We start from the raw sequence: 18,964 nt of genomic DNA on the forward strand, positions 1-18,964 counted from the left end.
ATCTGAAACTTGGTCTGGGTTTCATAAACTATAATCCAAGTTGTATGGTATATTTCATTTTCGATATATTTTCTGGAGAAGCCATTAATATGTGTACTTAGGCGCATAACACTTCCAATTACGAGATTGAAAATGAAATTACATTCTCCAATAGATATGGAATTGTTGTATTTCAATAATATTGGAACACCCCTTTATAAATCTTTTGTTAGTGTAAACATAAACTCTCTAACATTATTAGGTATCTTATAGATAATACGGTCGAGCTATAGTATTCAGGTTTTTATATTGCTACTACAACATTTAATCTGAAAACCATTCTTGCCAACCCCTCGAATACAGACTATACCCTCCTGATTAGAGACTTAGACATTATTACAGCTCTACTCCGCCTTTAAGCAGTTAATGTTCCTGTTCTCTAGTAATTCCTTTATAAAGCCGAGGGTGATTAGTTCTGGGGCGTTTAGGGGCTATAAGTTAAAAAACTTAATTGCTTTAAGCCTAGATATTAAATTAAGTTGTATTCTTTATCTAACTTTATCTTATACGAAAGTGGGTTTATTAAATTTTAGGAGCTACCCTCTAGCTCTAGTAATACTTAAAAGGGAATTAATAGGACAGTATTAATGTGACACTTTGTTGTAGAAGAACTACAAGAGCAGGGTACAATTTATCCTTAGAATTTACAACTATAGAATCGAGAGCAAAGTGCTTATAGAGTGTATCTATATATTAGCTATATATATGTGATTGTGTACGTGCGTACATGCGCATGTGAGCGATCGTAGTTGCGATTGAGGCCGATCCGTAATAATTAATTTATATATATTTCTAATTAACTCGAAAGATTTATTTTTCTATAAAAAGTAATTAATAACTTTCAGTAATCCTTTTTATAAAATAGTATTAATATTCTAGAAATATATAGAGTAGTTAGAGGTATATTATTATAAAAGAAATGTAATCAATTTCGCTTTATTATTTAATAGCAAAAGTACTTAAATAAATTCGTTTAATGATTTAATGACTAGAGTCGGACTGAATTAAAAAAATTAATATATATTAAATATAAAGACTTAGGTTTTGAATATAAAAAGTATTATTATAATAATATTATAATGAGTTTTAATTAAATAGTATTATCTAAATGATTAATCTTGTTAAAGTCTATTATAATACTTGTATTATATTCAATCTATATTAATAATATAATATGAATTTCAAAGTTAGATATTGTTCGATATCCCAGGGTCAATAGAAATCCAAAGTTTTACAAGTAGTAAATATAAAACTAGCTTTTCTATTCCAAGTGCTGCGTTTAGAGTTTTGGTAGGTCTATACACAAGCGCTTAGTAATCTATCTCTTCCTCCTTAGCAAAAGAATAACTATCATTAATATATAGGAAGTTTTTCCTTCGAAATTTGTTGTGTGTGAGAGTGACGCTTTGATCTTGTGATGTTCATGTGAAGTTTTGATTATCGAACAATTGGAAATGAGGCTTATCACTTCCCGTTTACTCTGGAACTTTGATATGTCACTGGTGATAATGGGAGAACATGGGGAAACGAATAAGCTCTGGGATATGGACGGTGCGGGTAAGTATATAAAGTTTATCAGACATGGAATAAGCCCGATATGTGGGTCTTGTTAAAAGAGCTTCCTAGATAGGATAGTCTAGTAAATCCGGTATTCAAGCGGGAACTTCGGATTCTCCGGTGTTTCTTCATTCTCTCATTTGGTTTGAGCTGCTTGAATAATTTGATATTTTGATACCTCAATAGTTTAATCCGTCTGTACATTTTATCTTATGAGAATGGTTTTACTTGTTTTCATGTATTTTCAATGCTTCGAGAATGTAGATATTCGAGAGTAGCTAGATTGATGAGTTCTTTAAAAACAACATTTTTGTTATTGAAACAAAAAGTGATAGTGTTTAAATTCTATGGGAAGTCGAGGGTCCTACGAAGAGAAGCATCTGAAATGATAGTGGAACGTCAAGCCAATTAAAAATAAATTAAACTGAGTAACATGATTTATCACCGAGTGGATCATATTACTAAATAGATTATTTGAAAATACATCAAAATTAGCTACTTTTAAACATTCTTATTTTAATAATTAATCATTATTTTGAAAAATAAAAGAATCTAATAAAATAATAAAAGCTTAGTTGCTTAGAAATCTAGTTTTTATATAAATATTTCTATTATGTTCGATAAAAAATTGAAAATGTTACGATTTTCGTTATAAAAAACTATTTCTGTAATAATTCTTATATTAATTCGAATTTTCTAAAAAAAGTTAGATTTTTATAATAACTTTATAATTAAGTTTTATATATTCAATTTTAAAAGAATTCTATTAATAAATAAAGAAATTATACGATTATATATAGATAAAGAAAACACGAAAAAATTAAGGAAAGATTTTCTTAGAAAAACCTATTAATCTTTACTATAACGTAGTTTATTAGTGTGTACATTATATCAGTATGTGTACCATTTCAAAATATATTAAAATTAGGTCTTTTTTAATATTCTTATTTTAATAACTAATCATTATTTTAGAAAAAAAAAATATTAAATAATTATATGAAAATAGATTCTTAGAAATCTAGTTTTTATATAAATATTCCTATTAAATCTTAGAAAAAGTGAAAATCGTTATGATTTTCATTACAAAATAATTATTTTTATAATAACTACTTTATAAATTAAGTTTTTCTTAAAATTAATTAGATTTTTATAATTTACATATAATTAAATATTTTATATTAAAATTTCAGAAACTTCAATTTATAAATAAAGAAAGTGTATGGTTATATATAGATGAATTTTATATATAAAATGAGTAGTACACGTATTGATATGGTGTATGTACTAATAAACTATATTATTCGAATCAGAATATTATCTTTTACTCTTTCTCGAAGTCATTGAATTGATATTTATCTAAATTAAAAAGATATTATTATTAATATTAAGAAGGAGGGTTTAATATATTTATATTAGAATTATTAATATCGATATTATTAATAATAAGCTTATTATATTAAATATAATTAATAAAAGAAATTAAATTATAGATTCCTATAATGATTTAGGCTTTTTAATATTCGAAGGCTTTATAAAAGGGTTTTAATCATAAAGAAGAAGGTTTTTAAATATAGAAAAATAAAGAATGAAAACTCTTTAAAAAGTTTTACTTTTTTCAAGAAATATTTTATAAAAGATATATTAATATAACATTTAATATTTTATTGATATGTTTATAGCTATTATATATAGATAAAAAGAAAAGCTAGATTTTTTGAAAAACATTTACAATATATTTATTCAAATATATAATACTTTATATTAATATATAATATTATTACGAAATACTGATTTTAATATTACCTTATATAATAAATAATATATTACTAACTATAATTAAAGAAGTATTAACTCTTTAATATAGAATATATATTATTAAAGTAATAGTATTCTGATATTATTATATTTATTATTACGACCTTATTTAATTATCTAGTCTTATAATATAGTCTTATTCTTTATATTAATAGAATAATCTAACAGACTCTAATATATTGTATTCTATATCGATAGGGTAATTCGATGGGAGGAAAGGGAATGAGAGATATTAGGCTTTAAAAAGAAATTCTATATTATCAATATATTATAGGAAAAGATGGATATAAGATTTATAAGTAATGAATTGAGAGTTATAATAGGATTCCTAAAGGACTCGAAGTATTAGAGGGCGAAGACAACCTTTCAAAAGGAATACGATATTATAACTAATTATAGCTTTTATAATATTTTAAAGGAATTAAATAAAAAGAGAGGAATTATTATAACAAAGTAGAAAGCGTAAGGTTTCTATAAATATATCGAGGGATTTAATAAAGAGAAGATTTTTGAACATAATAGATCTATAATATAAACAATTCAAAGAATTTGAAAGGATTATTCGAAAGATTATTTATAGATCTTAATAAGGAAATTTAAAAAGGAATAAGTTTTTATTTCTTTTTCCCATTTACTTTATTCAATTAAAACCATATATAAGTATATCATATAATCTTAATATAGCTAGATAGACTAAATCAATTATGAATTTACTATTACTATTATATAGATGAATTTTATATATCAATTAAATAATTCATTCACTAATATAATTCACTTGATAATAAACCATGTTATACTTTTTATAATATTATCTTTAAGGTATTTGAAAGAAAATCTTCAATTTTTAAATTAATAAGATTTGTAGTTAATTAATTTGATTTTTCCTTTTATAATAGTAATAATAAATTCATAATTGATTCGATCTATCTAGCTATATTAAGATTATACGACACACTTATACATAGTTTTAATTGAATAAAGTAAATAGAAAAAAGAAATAAAAACTTATTCCCCTTTTGAACTTTTTTATTAAGATCTATAAGTAACCTTCTGAATAATTCTTTTAAATCCTTCAAGTTATTTATATTATAGATCTATTGTATTTAAAAATCTTTTCTTTATTAAATCCTTTAATGTACCTATAGAAACCCTGTGCTTTTTATTCTATTATAATAATCCCCTTCTCCTTTTTTCTATTCAATTTCTCCTAAAATATTATAAAAGCTATAATTAATTATAATATTGTATTTCTCTTAAAGGGTTATCTTTATCCTCTAATACTTCGAATTCTTTAAGAATTCTATTATAATCTTTAATTCATTACTTATAAGTTTTATATTCATTTTTTCTTATAATATGTTAATAGTATATAATTTCTTTTTAAAGTCTAATATCTCTCATTCCCTTTTTTTCTATTAGATTACCCTATCGATATAGAATAAACAAAAGAATCATTATTCTCCGTAAGAAGTAGCTGGCTCAATAGTAAAATGATTCATACTTATTTCTATTCTAAATCATTTTTCAATCAATATCTATCTTTTCGAAGTTTAATTACTTTCAAATCTACAATTCATTATTTGTATATAATCAAAAAAGGAAGTTATAATTCTTTTTCAATCCTTTAGCCCTGACAAAAGGAGCCTTCACTCTACCATCGTTCTACCTCCCTACTTTTTTTAAAAAAGTAGTTCTACTCGTACTTGAGCGGTCATAATACACCTCTTTCTCTCAATAATATAATTGTTTGCTTACAGCAGTCTATAGTCACCCCGACCTTTACTAGCCTATAACTCTGCTTCTTTTATAAAGACTCTAAACAACCTCTAAACTTTTCAGTATAAAGTAAACTAAATAGCCTAAACTTATTAACGAAAGTAATAAGTAATGCTCGTAACGCTACTCATTTTTTACCAACATTATAACTGTAGAAAAATAAAACGTTTAACTAAGCCAGTGATTTTATATATATATAGAACTACTAGCTTAGTCTATTTTTAGTACCCCCGGGGAGGTTGTAGCAAACCCCTATGACTTGCCCCCCGAATGTAAATAAATAAATAAATAAATAGATAAATAAATAAATCGATATAGAATATAATATATTAGAACTTATCGGACTACCCTATCGATATAAGGGTCAAGATTGTATTATAGAGCTAGGTGATTAAATAAGATTGAAATAGTAGATATAATAATATTGAGATGCTATTGTTTTAGTAATATAAACTTTATATTGAAGGATTACTACTTCTTTAATTATAATTAATAGTATATTGTTTACTATATAAGATAATATTAAAATCAGTATTTTATAATAATATTATATATTAATACAAAATATTATACATTTAAATAGATATATTATAAATGTTTTTCGAAAGGTTTAGTTTTTCTTTTTATTTATATAGAATAATTATAAATATATTAATAGAATATCAAATACTATATTAATATATCTTTTATAAGATATTTCTTGAAAAAAGTAAAACCTTTTGAAAAGTTTTCATTCTTCATTTTCCTATACTTAACCTTCTTCTTTATAATTAAAACTCTTTTATAAAGCTTTCGAATATTAAAAAGCTTAAATTATTATAGGAATTTATAGTTTAATCTTTTTTATTAATTATATTTAATATGATAAGCTTATTATTAATAATATCAATATTAATGATTTTAATATAAATATATTAAACTTCCCTCTTTAATATTAATGATAATATCTTTTTAATTTAGATAAATATTAATTTAGTAATCTTAAAAAAAATAAAAGAATAATATTTTGATTTGAATGTAATAGAGATTAATAGGTTTTTCTAAGAAAATCTTTCCTTAGTTTTTTCGTGTTTTTTTTCCTTTTATATATTTATTAATATTCTCCTTTGAATTAAATTCATTGAATTTGAAAGCTCTAATATCTCAAAATATCGAGTTCTTATTAATTCAAGAATTTTATTTATATATAATCTCGATTAAAGATTATATATACTCTCATTATTAAATGATTTTATTTTTATTATTTCTTTATTATAATAAATTTCGAAGCTATTATGCGCTGAGAACGTGACCTGAAGGCCACGTGACTTGTGTAGCCAGTATTTATAGTCTTGCTTTCTATAGAGCTGAGAAAGATAATCGATGTTTTCACCCTCAATTTGATTACCTGCCTTTTTGTTACGCCGGTAGCTAGGAGCACCACGTCACATGACTTTCAGCACGTGATGGAGCGTCAGGGAGCGCAGTGCGATCCATTGCGATCCATATTGAGAGGTCCTAAGGATTAGCATACGAGGACGAAGGTCTATATAAGGCATGGGATTTATTACAATGTAGAGCTTCGTGCTCAAGAACAATCATTAGTTTCATCACTATAGTTACGAGAATTGCAACTAGTTTCCACCCTAATCGAATTCCTGCTTGAAGTCTAGTCTAAACCACCTCGAGAGATCTCTAGACACTTCCACGTGACCCTAGAGGCAGCTCCCGCAACACTTTTGTATTGATATCTTTAATTGTAATCTCTTATCTTATTGTCACTGTGTAGTGATATACTCTATTCATTATATATAGCTACTTAAATTGATCTATAGTATATACGAAGGCTTTTCTCGTGTAACCCTATCATCTTCTACTCTTTTACACTATACTATTCAAAGTATTCTATAAATACCTTGTGATTAAATATTTTTATTTCATTGAAATACTAATTGAAATACTAGTATAGATTCGTAGAATTAAACGGGGGAAAACTATGCTTCATGTGAAGGACTGTTATAAAAGGATTCAATTCTACCTCAGAATCTAAAACTAAAGAAGGAAGTAAAGAACAAGAAGAGAACTATATAAGAGCTCCGGAGTATATACACCAATGAGTCACGTGATAGGCTAAGGTCCTAGAGGCTAGGTGATTAAGTGTCACGGGATCACTTCTGGGAGTATTCGGAAGCTATACCGATGAGCTAAAAGCATAAAAGACTAGGAGGTAGAACTAGGAGTTCTACCTTACTCTTATATATAAAGCAGGACAGGACAGGACAGGAATCAGGTGATCAGAATGAGCTAGTATCAAACCCGTGATACTCAGAAGGGAACCTGAAAGGGATCGAATCGTTATACTTCACATATACTTATATAATTAATATATATATATAACCAGATCATTTTCATAGATATATACTCATAAAGCCTCTTCTAATTAATCATAAATAATATACTAATACTAGAACAAAGTTGTTTCAATTAAATAGAAACGAATAAATCTATAAAAGCTTATAAAATCATCTTAGTTTAATGTGTAATCTTAAATGAATTAATAAGTCAAATGAAAAAGAATTAATTAAATTAAAGAAACTGAAAACTTTCAGAATATATAAATGTTTTAAGGGTAAATTTTGTATTAATTATGGAATTAATTAATTAAAATTCGAAAAATTGAATTAAGATGTATTTGTAAGCAATGCCTGAGGCAAAGTTGCCTTGAATATTTTTCAATATTCGACTCTAAACCTAAACCTAAATCTAATAAATCTGAATAGTATAATGATTATATTATTTAGAATACTAAGGTAAAGAGCTGAAAGAGCTTTTAAAAGGGAAGTAATAATATATAGGATTATAGATTACATAAATTTCTAAATGATTTATTAATATAATAGAATTATTATATTACTCTTTCCTTTTGAAAAGTTTGTTTTCGAGTATATTAATATTCTAAATATAATTCTATAATTTAATTATATTATAATCTATATTCTTTATTATTTTTAATATTTGATTTATAATTTTAATATTAATTTCAATAGTTTTTATAATATAATTCATGATATTATTGATTATCTTATAGAAATATATATTCTATAATTTCATTACTTTTATAAGAAAGACTTTGAAATCAATAAAAAAAGGGTTTGAAAATTATTGAAAAATAAAATGAATAAAGGAAAGAAGATTCGCTTGAAATATATCTCTTATTAATAATATTAACAAAACAATAATGAAAATATTAATAAGATATGAATTAGTCTAATAGATCAACTGAATAAGCTACTTTATTATAGTATTAATTGTATAAGCGTATTAATACTTTGAATTGATTAGTTTTTATAATTTATATGCTAGATTTAGAATCTTTAGATTTATTGTTGATAAAATAGAAAGATTTTAAATAATGTAATAGTAAGGTATTAGCTTGTTAAAAGTAAGGTTTATAGAAGTGGAGCTAGGAAGAGGTCTTGATTGAAAGTCATATGAATAATTATATTAAGGGAGTGAATATAGAAGGCAATAGGTAATAGGTATTCGGCGAGTGAGCTAGTAGTAGGAAGCTTTGTAGAAGTAATTAAAAGCTTTTTTAAAATTTATATGATCTTAGTATAATGTAACGATTGTATTATTTAGAATATTAAAATAAAAAGCTAAAAGAGCTCTTGAAAGGGAAGTGGTAATATATAGGATTATGGATTATATAAGTCCCTAAACAATTCATTAATATGATAGGATCGTTATAAATAGAAATCTAAATAGAAATATAATATTATAACGAATTAGTAACAGGCTGTAGAATCATCAACTTATAGGTTATAGTAGTAAGATTACTATTTCATTATTCTACTACTAAATTCATTTAAAAAGAAAGAAAAGAAAGAGTGATTAAGAGCAATTAAGAATAATAAGAATAATAAGCCTCCGGCAGGACGAGCTGCGACGTAGGTCTTAGGTGCCTAAGGAAAATTAGAAGTGGAGCATTAGCGACGCGTAGTTCTTTTTCCGGCACCGTGGGGCCGGAGGCAAAGCTCGTATCTTAAATGATGAAGCCTGATTATTTCGAATGATCACTTTAATGCTTTTTCAGTTACTCTATTTACAACACGGAATCTTGACTGTAGATATTTGATTTTCAAAAACATGAAAAAGCTAATAGATTTGAAATGAAAATAATATCGATTGAATTTTATATTCAAGATTGAATATGAATATCTGATCAAATTTCAGAAATCCTGATGATCTAATTGGTCAATAAGGTCCTCTTAACCGAAAGCGCCAAGAGTTGGCAGTTTAAAGGATAGTTAGTTTAATTTATTTTTGATTGGCTTAACGTTCCACTGTCATTTCAGACGCTCCCCTATGGAGTACAAGATGCTACCCTGCCGGACCTATACAGCGTACCATAAAACTCAAATCGCATGTTTGAGAGAGGAGTTACAAGTCTACTTGTGCATTTGTAGTCTCTAGTCAAAAATGTATATATAAAACATCAATTCCCAATCTTTCAGAACCAAAGTAAGATATTTCTGAAAGCTGATAAATCATCACCCCTATATTATAGTATCATGTCCTCTCAACCATTTACGAACAAAGTTATCGCTCTCACAGGCTCAGCTTCGGGCATCGGCCTAGAAACAGCAAAGTTACTTGCAAGTCGTGGAGCGAGGTTGTCACTTGCAGATATCCAAGAAGACAAATTGAAGGAACTTCAAGCGCAGCTCGAATCTGAGTATCACGTGGACGTGTTGATCACTAAGGTTGATGTAAGGAAGTTTGAAGAGGTGGAAGCATGGATTAACAAGACCATAGACAACTTCGGAAAGCTAGATGGCTCAGCCAATCTGGCTGGTGTTGCTCCGAGCTCTATTGGATTGAAAGGTATCGTCGAACAAGACTTGGACGAGTGGGAGTTTGTCTTGGGAGTCAATTTGACCGGGACAATGAATTGTTTAAAGGCTCAGCTGAAAGTAATGGCTCAAAACGGCTCGATCGTGAACGCTTCCTCTATTCGGGGATTGACCGGGGCAGCAAACAATGCCTCATATTCTTCAGCTAAGCATGGGATCCTTGGGCTCACAAGAACGGCAGCTAAGGAAGTAGGTGGGAAAGGAATTAGAGTGAATGCCATTTGTCCGTAAGTGATCTGTGCTCTATTTTATCTCGGTCATGATGTTTTTGGATTCTGAAGACCAGCTCTAGGGGCCGCATTTCTACACCAATGCTCAAGACTGCGGAAAACTCGATTGGTCTTCACTTGCAGCCTGGAAGTGCCAATTACCCACCAATTGCACTCGGGAGAGATGGGGAAGCCAAGGAAGTTGCTCAGTTGATCGCATTTCTATTGAGTAATGAGTCGATGTACATCTCAGGATCTGACATTACCATTGATGGGGGATGGAAATGTTAGACGAAGTGGATAACCGAGCCAGTTCTGTGCTCTGCTTCGGGATGTTCATGAGGAAGACCAGTTTGTGATCTAGAATCTTACTTTCGAAATCTCCACTCTTTTAGTGAACTCCAATATGAAACTTAAAATATCAAATTTGTGGATTGCTGCTAGTGATAGACTGTATTTTGCCCCTCCCCGAATGAACATATGCCAGGTTACCGGGATGGAGACTCCCTTCAAGTATCAATCACTCATGGCCTCACTAAGATAATGTGGAGGTGTACCCTGTTTCCGCGGAAAGCCTAGTCTACTCAGGAGATTTAAGGTTAATATATGGGAAGTTTCTTCTCTATACTAGACTTCAATTACAACGTGGTATGGGCCTAGGAACGGGAAAGCCGCTCCGCATAAAGTATAAAGTATGTTTATCTTTCGTATTGTACCAAGGCCTTATTAAACCGGTAAGGCAAGAAAGACTCTATCCGCAAAAATGCCGAGATGGTGAGCTAAGGTTTACAGTTTCTCATGTGAGGGAAATAAGTAGAACTCGGTTTGCAGCTTCATGTTCCTTGGTCGTAATCTTATAGTCAATAGGAACTAAGGTACTAGTATTATAGTTTCATATTAACTTAGGTGATACAGTGAAACCTGTTTATCCTGTTTATAAGGATATGATCTTTGTCGCCAAGAGGATATTAGAGGCATTCTTGTGGTAAGGTTTTTTAGATGAAAAAAGGGACCGATAAACACATCCTTATAAGAAACATTCTTATAAACAGGTTTCACTATAATAATCTTATACCAGGATGCGGTATGCTTGGAGATGTTTTTGTAGACCAGGCACCTCCACTTAGGCTGTGCAACGGGTATCCACAGGCGGATAATAGCCTTGACAAATAATCCGTAGATAATCCGTTTACAGAGCAGATAATTTAGAATCTGAATGAGTAACTTGTAAGTAATCTATAAATTATTTATAAATAATTTGTTATAAGATAAGATAAGATAAGATAAGATAAGATAGGAGAAGATAAGAGAAGATAAGAGAAGATAAGAGATATAGAGTGGTTAATATACTATATTAATCTTTATATTAATTGCTTTATTTATAATTATATATTGTCAAAAGAAGTAGAAGCTATTATATAGATAATATTATTATAGAATATTATTAAATAATAATATTATTAATTATATGATTTTCTTAATAATATTATTAACAAATTAGATTATTTTATTCGATATTAGAACTACTTTTATTATTACATATATTTAATATATCTGAATATAAATTACAATTCCTTATTAATATAGGAGTAATTCATTATTATTTTCTATAAGCAATATATAAGTATTATATTCTTTATTTAAATAGTTACCTATTTTATATAAATAGTATAAAAATTTGTTATTAATAATTATTAGCTTTTTTATTAATAAGTAAGTATAAAAACCTACTTTCAAACTTAATTATTATAATAGATTCTATAATCTTTTATAAAGCCTTTAAAACTAAGCTCTAAATTCAAAAGGAATTATAATTATATTGTTACGACGGGTAACATTGGATCACGTGATAAGTGTCATGTGATAGGACGTTGGAGCCTTTGAAGCTTAGGATCCAAGGAGCCAGAAGCTTTTGGAGCTTAGGATCCAAGGGATCTAAGTAGAACAGAACTATAGATTCTGTAGAGCAAAAAGGTCTATATAAAAAGAACGGGTCTCATTATAATACAAAGCTTCATACTTAAGAACAATTATTAATTTCATTACTATAGTTACAAGAATTATAATCAATTACAACCTTATTGAATTCCTACTTGAAATCTAATCTAAACTATTTGTTACGATGGGTAACAGAATGCCATGTGACAAGTGTCACGTGGTGGAGTCCCCAGGAGCCAGGGCTCCAAGGAGGTCCTTGGGAGCCAGGACTCCAAGAAACTCCAACCAACATCAGAGTACGAAGATCTATATAAGGGAATGGGATTTCATTACAATGTAGAGCTTCGTGCTCAAGAACAATCATTAGTTTCATTACTATAGTTACGAGAATTGCAACCAGTTACAACCTTATTGAATTCCTACTTGAAGTTTAGTTTAAACCATCTCGAGAGATCTCTAGACACTTCCACGTGACCCTAGAGGCAGCTCCCGTAACACTTTGAGCACCATTTCTGCTTCAAGTACCGATTCAATACCAACCGACGATATGACACCCACCAGTGCATCCGCGAGCAGTCAGGCACAAGCACCCGACACCGACGATGTCGAGATGACCGATGCTCCCAAGGAAATTACCATCAACGAAACACTCAAGATTGCCTTACCAGACAAATACCAAGGAAGTCGACAGGAACTCGACACCTTCCTCTTGCAACTTGAAATCTACTTCAGATTCAACGAAGACAAGTTTACCGAAAAGGAATCCAAGAGTGTATGGGCCGTATCATACCTCAGAGGAGAAGCAGGCAAATGGATTCAGCCATACTTGCGGGACTACTTCGAGAACAGCGAGCGATACCGCATGAAACCTACCAGAGTAATCTTCGAGAGCTTCGAAGGGTTCAAAACAGAAATCCGTAGGATTTTCGGAAACGCCAACGAGTTAGAGATAGCCGAGGAAAAGATCTTTAACATCAAGCAAACAGGATCAGCCCTCAAGTACGCTACGGAGTTCCGAAGATATGCAGGAATGACCAAATGGGATAAGACCGCCATCATGAGCCATTACCGAAAAGGGCTCAAACCAGAAGTACGATTGGAACTAGACCGAGACGGCGAGAGTAATGATTTGAACGACTTAATCAAGGACTCTATTGAAGCCGACGATCGTCTCTACAGATTTAAGCAAAGCCAAAGATCATACAAACCTCAAGAAAATCAAAACCAAGGGCGTTACCGCAAGAACGAGGGTAGACCACGATACAATCCACAGAGATACGGAGACCCTATGGAGTTAGACGCCACGCACCACGCAAACAGGAATGATGATCAGGAAAAGAAACGTAGACGAGAAAACAACTTATGCTTTGAATGTGGAAAAACAGGGCACCGGGCAGCGGATTGCCGAAGTAAGAAGACAGGAGGAAAGAAAGGCAACTTCAAACCCAAGTTCGGCAAAGGCCAACTTAACGCTACCTTTGTATCCCAGGAACATCCAGCTAAGACCGAAGAAACTGAGACCTTCACCAGTGAAGAATTCCGGAAATTATTGGATGAGTTACCACGAAACCAAGAGGGTATGAATGCAGTAGATTTGTGGGAACAGGAGTATTACCGAACCCCATCACCGTCGGTAACGGAAGAATGTATTAAGGAAGAGATACCAGCAGATCACGCGATGATGAGCTGGACTGCTTGCTATGATGAATTCTGCGGAATCCATCGATCAGATAAAGAAGCAACCGGATGGTTCCCCAAGAAAAGAAAGACAAGGAACCAACAATCCAATGAAACAGACAAAAAACAAGTTACCCAGCAATTGAATGCTACAGGACAAGCAGGACAGATATACTGCAAGGTCAAAATAAACGGACAAATACAGCAAGCCATGATAGATTCAGGGGCTACAGGAAACTTTATTGCACCAGAAGCTGCAAAGTACTTGGGAGTTCCACTCCAGAAGAAACAAAAACCCTACCAATTGCAGTTAGTTGACGGACAACTAGCAGGATCTGACGGGAATGTTTCACAGGAGACACGACCAGTACAAATGAACATAACCCAACATTCAGAGGTTATACAGCTTGACGTTGTGCCATTGGGCCAACAACAGATCATCTTAGGGATGCCATGGTTGAAGGCACACAATCCTAAGATAGATTGGTCACAAGAGACAGTGACATTTGATCAGTGCAAGAACGGTCACGACGACACGTTCAAGGCGTCCGCGAGACGTAACACGCGCCAAGGAGAGTTGAACGCGAACAACACCGGCGACGTAGGACACCCAGTCCAGGGTCCTCCATTAAGAGCGAAGGCCAGTACACCTCCTCTACAAATGCAGAAGCCAACGACACGGCAGGAAATCGCAATCAAGGCAGAAGAGCCTATGATACCAGAACAGTACAAGAAATACGAACATGTGTTCAAGGAACCAGGGATCCATGAGGCTTTGCCAGAACACAAGCCATGGGATCATGAGATAATATTGGAGGAAGGCAAGATGCCTGTGCACACCCCAATTTATTCAATGTCAGCCGATGAGCTGAAGACGCTCAGGGAATATATCGATGACAATTTGGCCAAGGGATGGATCAGGGAATCCACGTCCCAAGTGGCAAGTCCAACTATGTGGGTACCCAAGAAGGATGGTACTAAGAGACTAGTTGTGGACTACAGAAAGCTCAACACGCTTACCAAGAAGGATCGATATCCACTTCCATTAGCTACGGAATTAAGAGATCGATTGGGCGGAGCTACCATATTCACCAAGATGGACCTGCGCAACGGGTACCATTTGATCAGAATGAAGGAAGGCGAGGAATGGAAAACCGCTTTCAAAACAAGATACGGGCTATACGAATACCAGGTTATGCCGTTCGGGCTAACTAACGCACCAGCTACTTTCATGAGACTCATGAACAATGTGTTGTCACCATACTTAGACACTTGTTGTATATGCTACTTGGACGACATCCTAGTATATTCAAACAACGAGAGCCAACACATCAAGGACGTCAGCAGCATCCTCGAAAGCTTAGCCAAAGCCGATTTGCTATGTAAACCAAGCAAATGTGAATTCCATGTTACGGAAACGGAGTTCCTAGGATTCACCGTATCAAGCCAAGGGCTCAAGATGAGCAAGGATAAGGTCAAGGCAGTGCTCGAATGGAAGCAGCCTACCACGATTAAAGAAGTACAGTCTTTTTTGGGATTCGTCAACTTCTACCGAAGATTTATTAAAGGTTATTCAGGGATTACAGTACCCTTAACCAATTTAACCAGAAAAGAGCAAGGAACGTTCGAATGGACCGCCAAGGCGCAGGAGTCCTTCGAAGCACTCAAACAGGCAGTAGCCGGAGAACCAATACTGTTAACATTTGACCCAGAAAAGCAAATCATAGTGGAAACGGATTCCTCAGATTTCGCTATAGGGGCAGTTCTGAGTCAACCAGGTCAGAATGAGAAATATCAACCAATCGCATTCTACTCTCGAAAACTATCACCAGCCGAACTAAATTACGAAATATACGACAAAGAACTACTGGCGATAGTCGATGCATTTAGAGAATGGCGAGTTTATTTGGAAGGATCGAAATACCCAGTACAAGTGTACACAGATCATAAGAACTTGGTTTACTTCACCACAACGAAGCAGTTAAACAGACGACAGGTCAGATGGTCGGAGACCATGGCCAATTACAATTTCAAGATTTCATATGTTAAAGGATCAGAAAACGCTAGAGCCGACGCTCTTAGCCGAAAACCAGAATACCAAGAAAATAAGTCGTACGAATCATACGCAATATTCAAGAAAGAAGGCGAATCACTGGTTTACAATGCACCACAGCTTGCAGCTACTCATATATTGGAAGACAACCATCTCAGAAACCAAATCCAATCACATTACGACAAGGATGCTACAGCTATACGCATACGCAAGGCAATAGAACCAGGATTCACAATAGAAAACGAAACCATATACTTTCATGGGAAAGTATACATTCCGAGTCAAATGACCAAGGAATTTGTGACGGAACAACATGGGTTGCCGGCACATGGACATCAAGGAATTGCAAGGACGTTTGCAAGAATCCGGGAAATCAGTTATTTCCCGCGAATGAGAACGATAGTTGAAGAAGTTGTTGGAAGTTGCGACACCTGCATACGAAACAAGTCATCACGACATGCTCCGTATGGTCAGCTCCAGACCCCAGACATGCCTTCTCAGCCATGGAAGTCCATCACATGGGACTTTGTGGTCAAACTACCACTCTCAAAGGATCCTACTACAGGAGTTGAGTACGATGCGATACTCAATATAGTAGACAGGCTAACGAAATTTGCATATATGATACCATTCAAGGAAACATGGGATGCTGAGCAACTAGCATATGTATTCCTTAGGATCATAGTAAGCATACACGGAGTACCGGATGAGATAATCTCGGATCGAGACAAGCTCTTTACCTCGAAATTCTGGACTACCTTATTAGCACTTATGGGTATCAAGAGAAAGCTATCGACATCTTTCCACCCACAAACAGATGGTCAGACAGAGAGGACCAATCAGACAATGGAAGCATATCTTAGATGCTACATAAATTATCGACAGGACAATTGGGTAGAGCTATTACCTATGGCACAATTCGCATATAACACATCGGAAACGGAAACCACAAAGATTACACCAGCACGCGCTAACTTTGGGTTAATCCTAAAGCATACCAAACACCGATACCACAGGAAGTTAATGCCGAATCAGCAATAATACAAGTCGAACAATTAAAGGATTTACAAGAGCAGCTTGCTCTCGATCTAAGATTCATATCATCCAGAACAGCAGCGTACTACAATACGAAACGTAGTATGGAACCTACGCTTAAAGAGGGGGATAAAGTTTATCTGCTACGACGAAACATCGAAACTAAGAGACCAAGCAATAAACTCGACCACAGGAAACTAGGACCATTCAAGATTGATAAGGTAATAGGAACGGTTAATTATCGATTGAAATTACCAGACACAATGAATATCCACCCAGTATTCCACATATCCTTGCTTGAACCAGCACCACCAGGAGCGCCAAATGCGCCATTTACAGAAATTGAACCAGTCAACCCAAACGCCATATACGATGTCGAAACAATACTAGACTGCAAATACGTCAGAAACAAGGTCAAGTATTTGATCAAATGGTTAGACTACCCACACTCAGAAAACACATGGGAATTCAAGGAAGATCTCAGCTGCCCTGAAAAGCTACGGGCATTCCACCTGAAGTACCCACACCTGCCAATAAAGCCTCAAGATCCGCTTCGGACAACTCAGGCAAAGAAGAATCGAAAGCAAAGGAGTCGTCGATAGGACCAGCAACAGAGGCAGACGTCATTTCTTTTTCTCTCTCAACACGCTCTTTCTCTAGCCTTTCCTTTTCTTCCAGAGCATCAAGCTCATCCAAATATTTAAGGCCACGGTCGGCCATGCGCTGACGCCGCTCGCGCAACAACTTTTGTTGTTTCCTAAGGCGAAGGATCTTCGCCATAGCCTCTTCTTCCTCCGAACGAAGGCGTTCCTCTTGACGATCCAAGGCGCGCCAATCGTCTTCCCGAGGAACTTCTCGATTCCAATCCTCGGCCAAAGGAAACTCAGCATTATAAGAAGAACGTGCATGCATGTATTCAGAACAACGAGAGTGATTGGAACGAAACAAATCCTTAACACATCGATAACCATCCAAACGACAACGCGAACACGGAATCATTTCGACATCACTAGATTCAATAGCCTGAGCAAGAAGGATTTGTTCCTTACGTTTTCGAACAGTTAGATGATTAGGGGAAATAGTGGTGATAGACATAATGAAAGAGCAGTCATTACATTATTACAAGAAGTGGGGTAAACACTATAAGTAACGCTTGGGGACAAGCGCTAAGCTAGGAAGGGGATAGTGTTACGATGGTCTGCCACAATAGACGTCACGTGACCCCGACGCTTAGGTAACCGGATCAGAGGGATCATTAGTGATCCAGTTGATCGGATCAGAGGGATCATTTGTGATCCGACTGAGCACAGAGAACGAAGGTCTATATAAAGGAATGGGTTTCATTACAGTGTAGAGCTTCGTGCTCAAGAACAATCATTAGTTTCATTACTATAGTTACGAGAATTGCAACCAGTTACAACCTTATTGAATTCCTACTTGAAGTCTAGTCTAAACCACCTCGAGAGATCTCTAGACACTTCCACGTGACCCTAGAGGCAGCTCCCGTAACAGATGATAAACTACGTTATATATTCTGTATATAATGTATATAATATATCTTCTTTTAATATTATATAATCTAATATTATATGAAATTCGAAATAAGATTGATTTTGATTTTGTAGGTGTAATATAAGTATTTGATTAAATGAATTTGAAATAAATATTAATATATATATTAATCTTTTCAATCTAATTATTTTGTATATATTTAAATAATTCAATTTTAAATTTTCTATCTTTTTTTAATCTCTTTTATATATTTATTTAATACTTTTTTTGAAATAAATTCAATAAAAACTTTAGTATAACTTAAATCACTCTTTAATTATTAAATTTAAAAATTGTAAATAAAAAGTTGAATTTATAGAAATTTAAACATTTTATAATATATAACTTTAAAAGTAGTTTTAATTCAATCTTTATATTACTCTTGAAATTCGTTTTATAATTGTTGTTCTTTATAT

General features: G+C 32.8%; 1 protein-coding gene across 1 annotated transcript; it reads left to right on the top strand.

Annotated features, from left to right (window-relative positions):
* Positions 1 to 9,743: 9,743 nt before the first annotated feature.
* Positions 9,744 to 10,585, top strand: EAF01_012050 (uncharacterized protein; the record flags this gene model as incomplete). Its single annotated transcript, XM_038920308.1, has 2 exons — positions 9,744 to 10,312; positions 10,378 to 10,585. The coding sequence occupies 2 exons, from the start codon at positions 9,744 to 9,746 to the stop codon at positions 10,583 to 10,585; spliced, it is 777 nt and encodes a 258-aa protein (XP_038764213.1).
* Positions 10,586 to 18,964: the final 8,379 nt, after the last annotated feature.

This window comes from Botrytis porri (assembly GCF_014898465.1).
Source record: "Botrytis porri strain MUCL 3234 chromosome Unknown BPOR_030, whole genome shotgun sequence".
Taxonomy (NCBI): Eukaryota; Fungi; Ascomycota; class Leotiomycetes; order Helotiales; family Sclerotiniaceae; genus Botrytis; species Botrytis porri.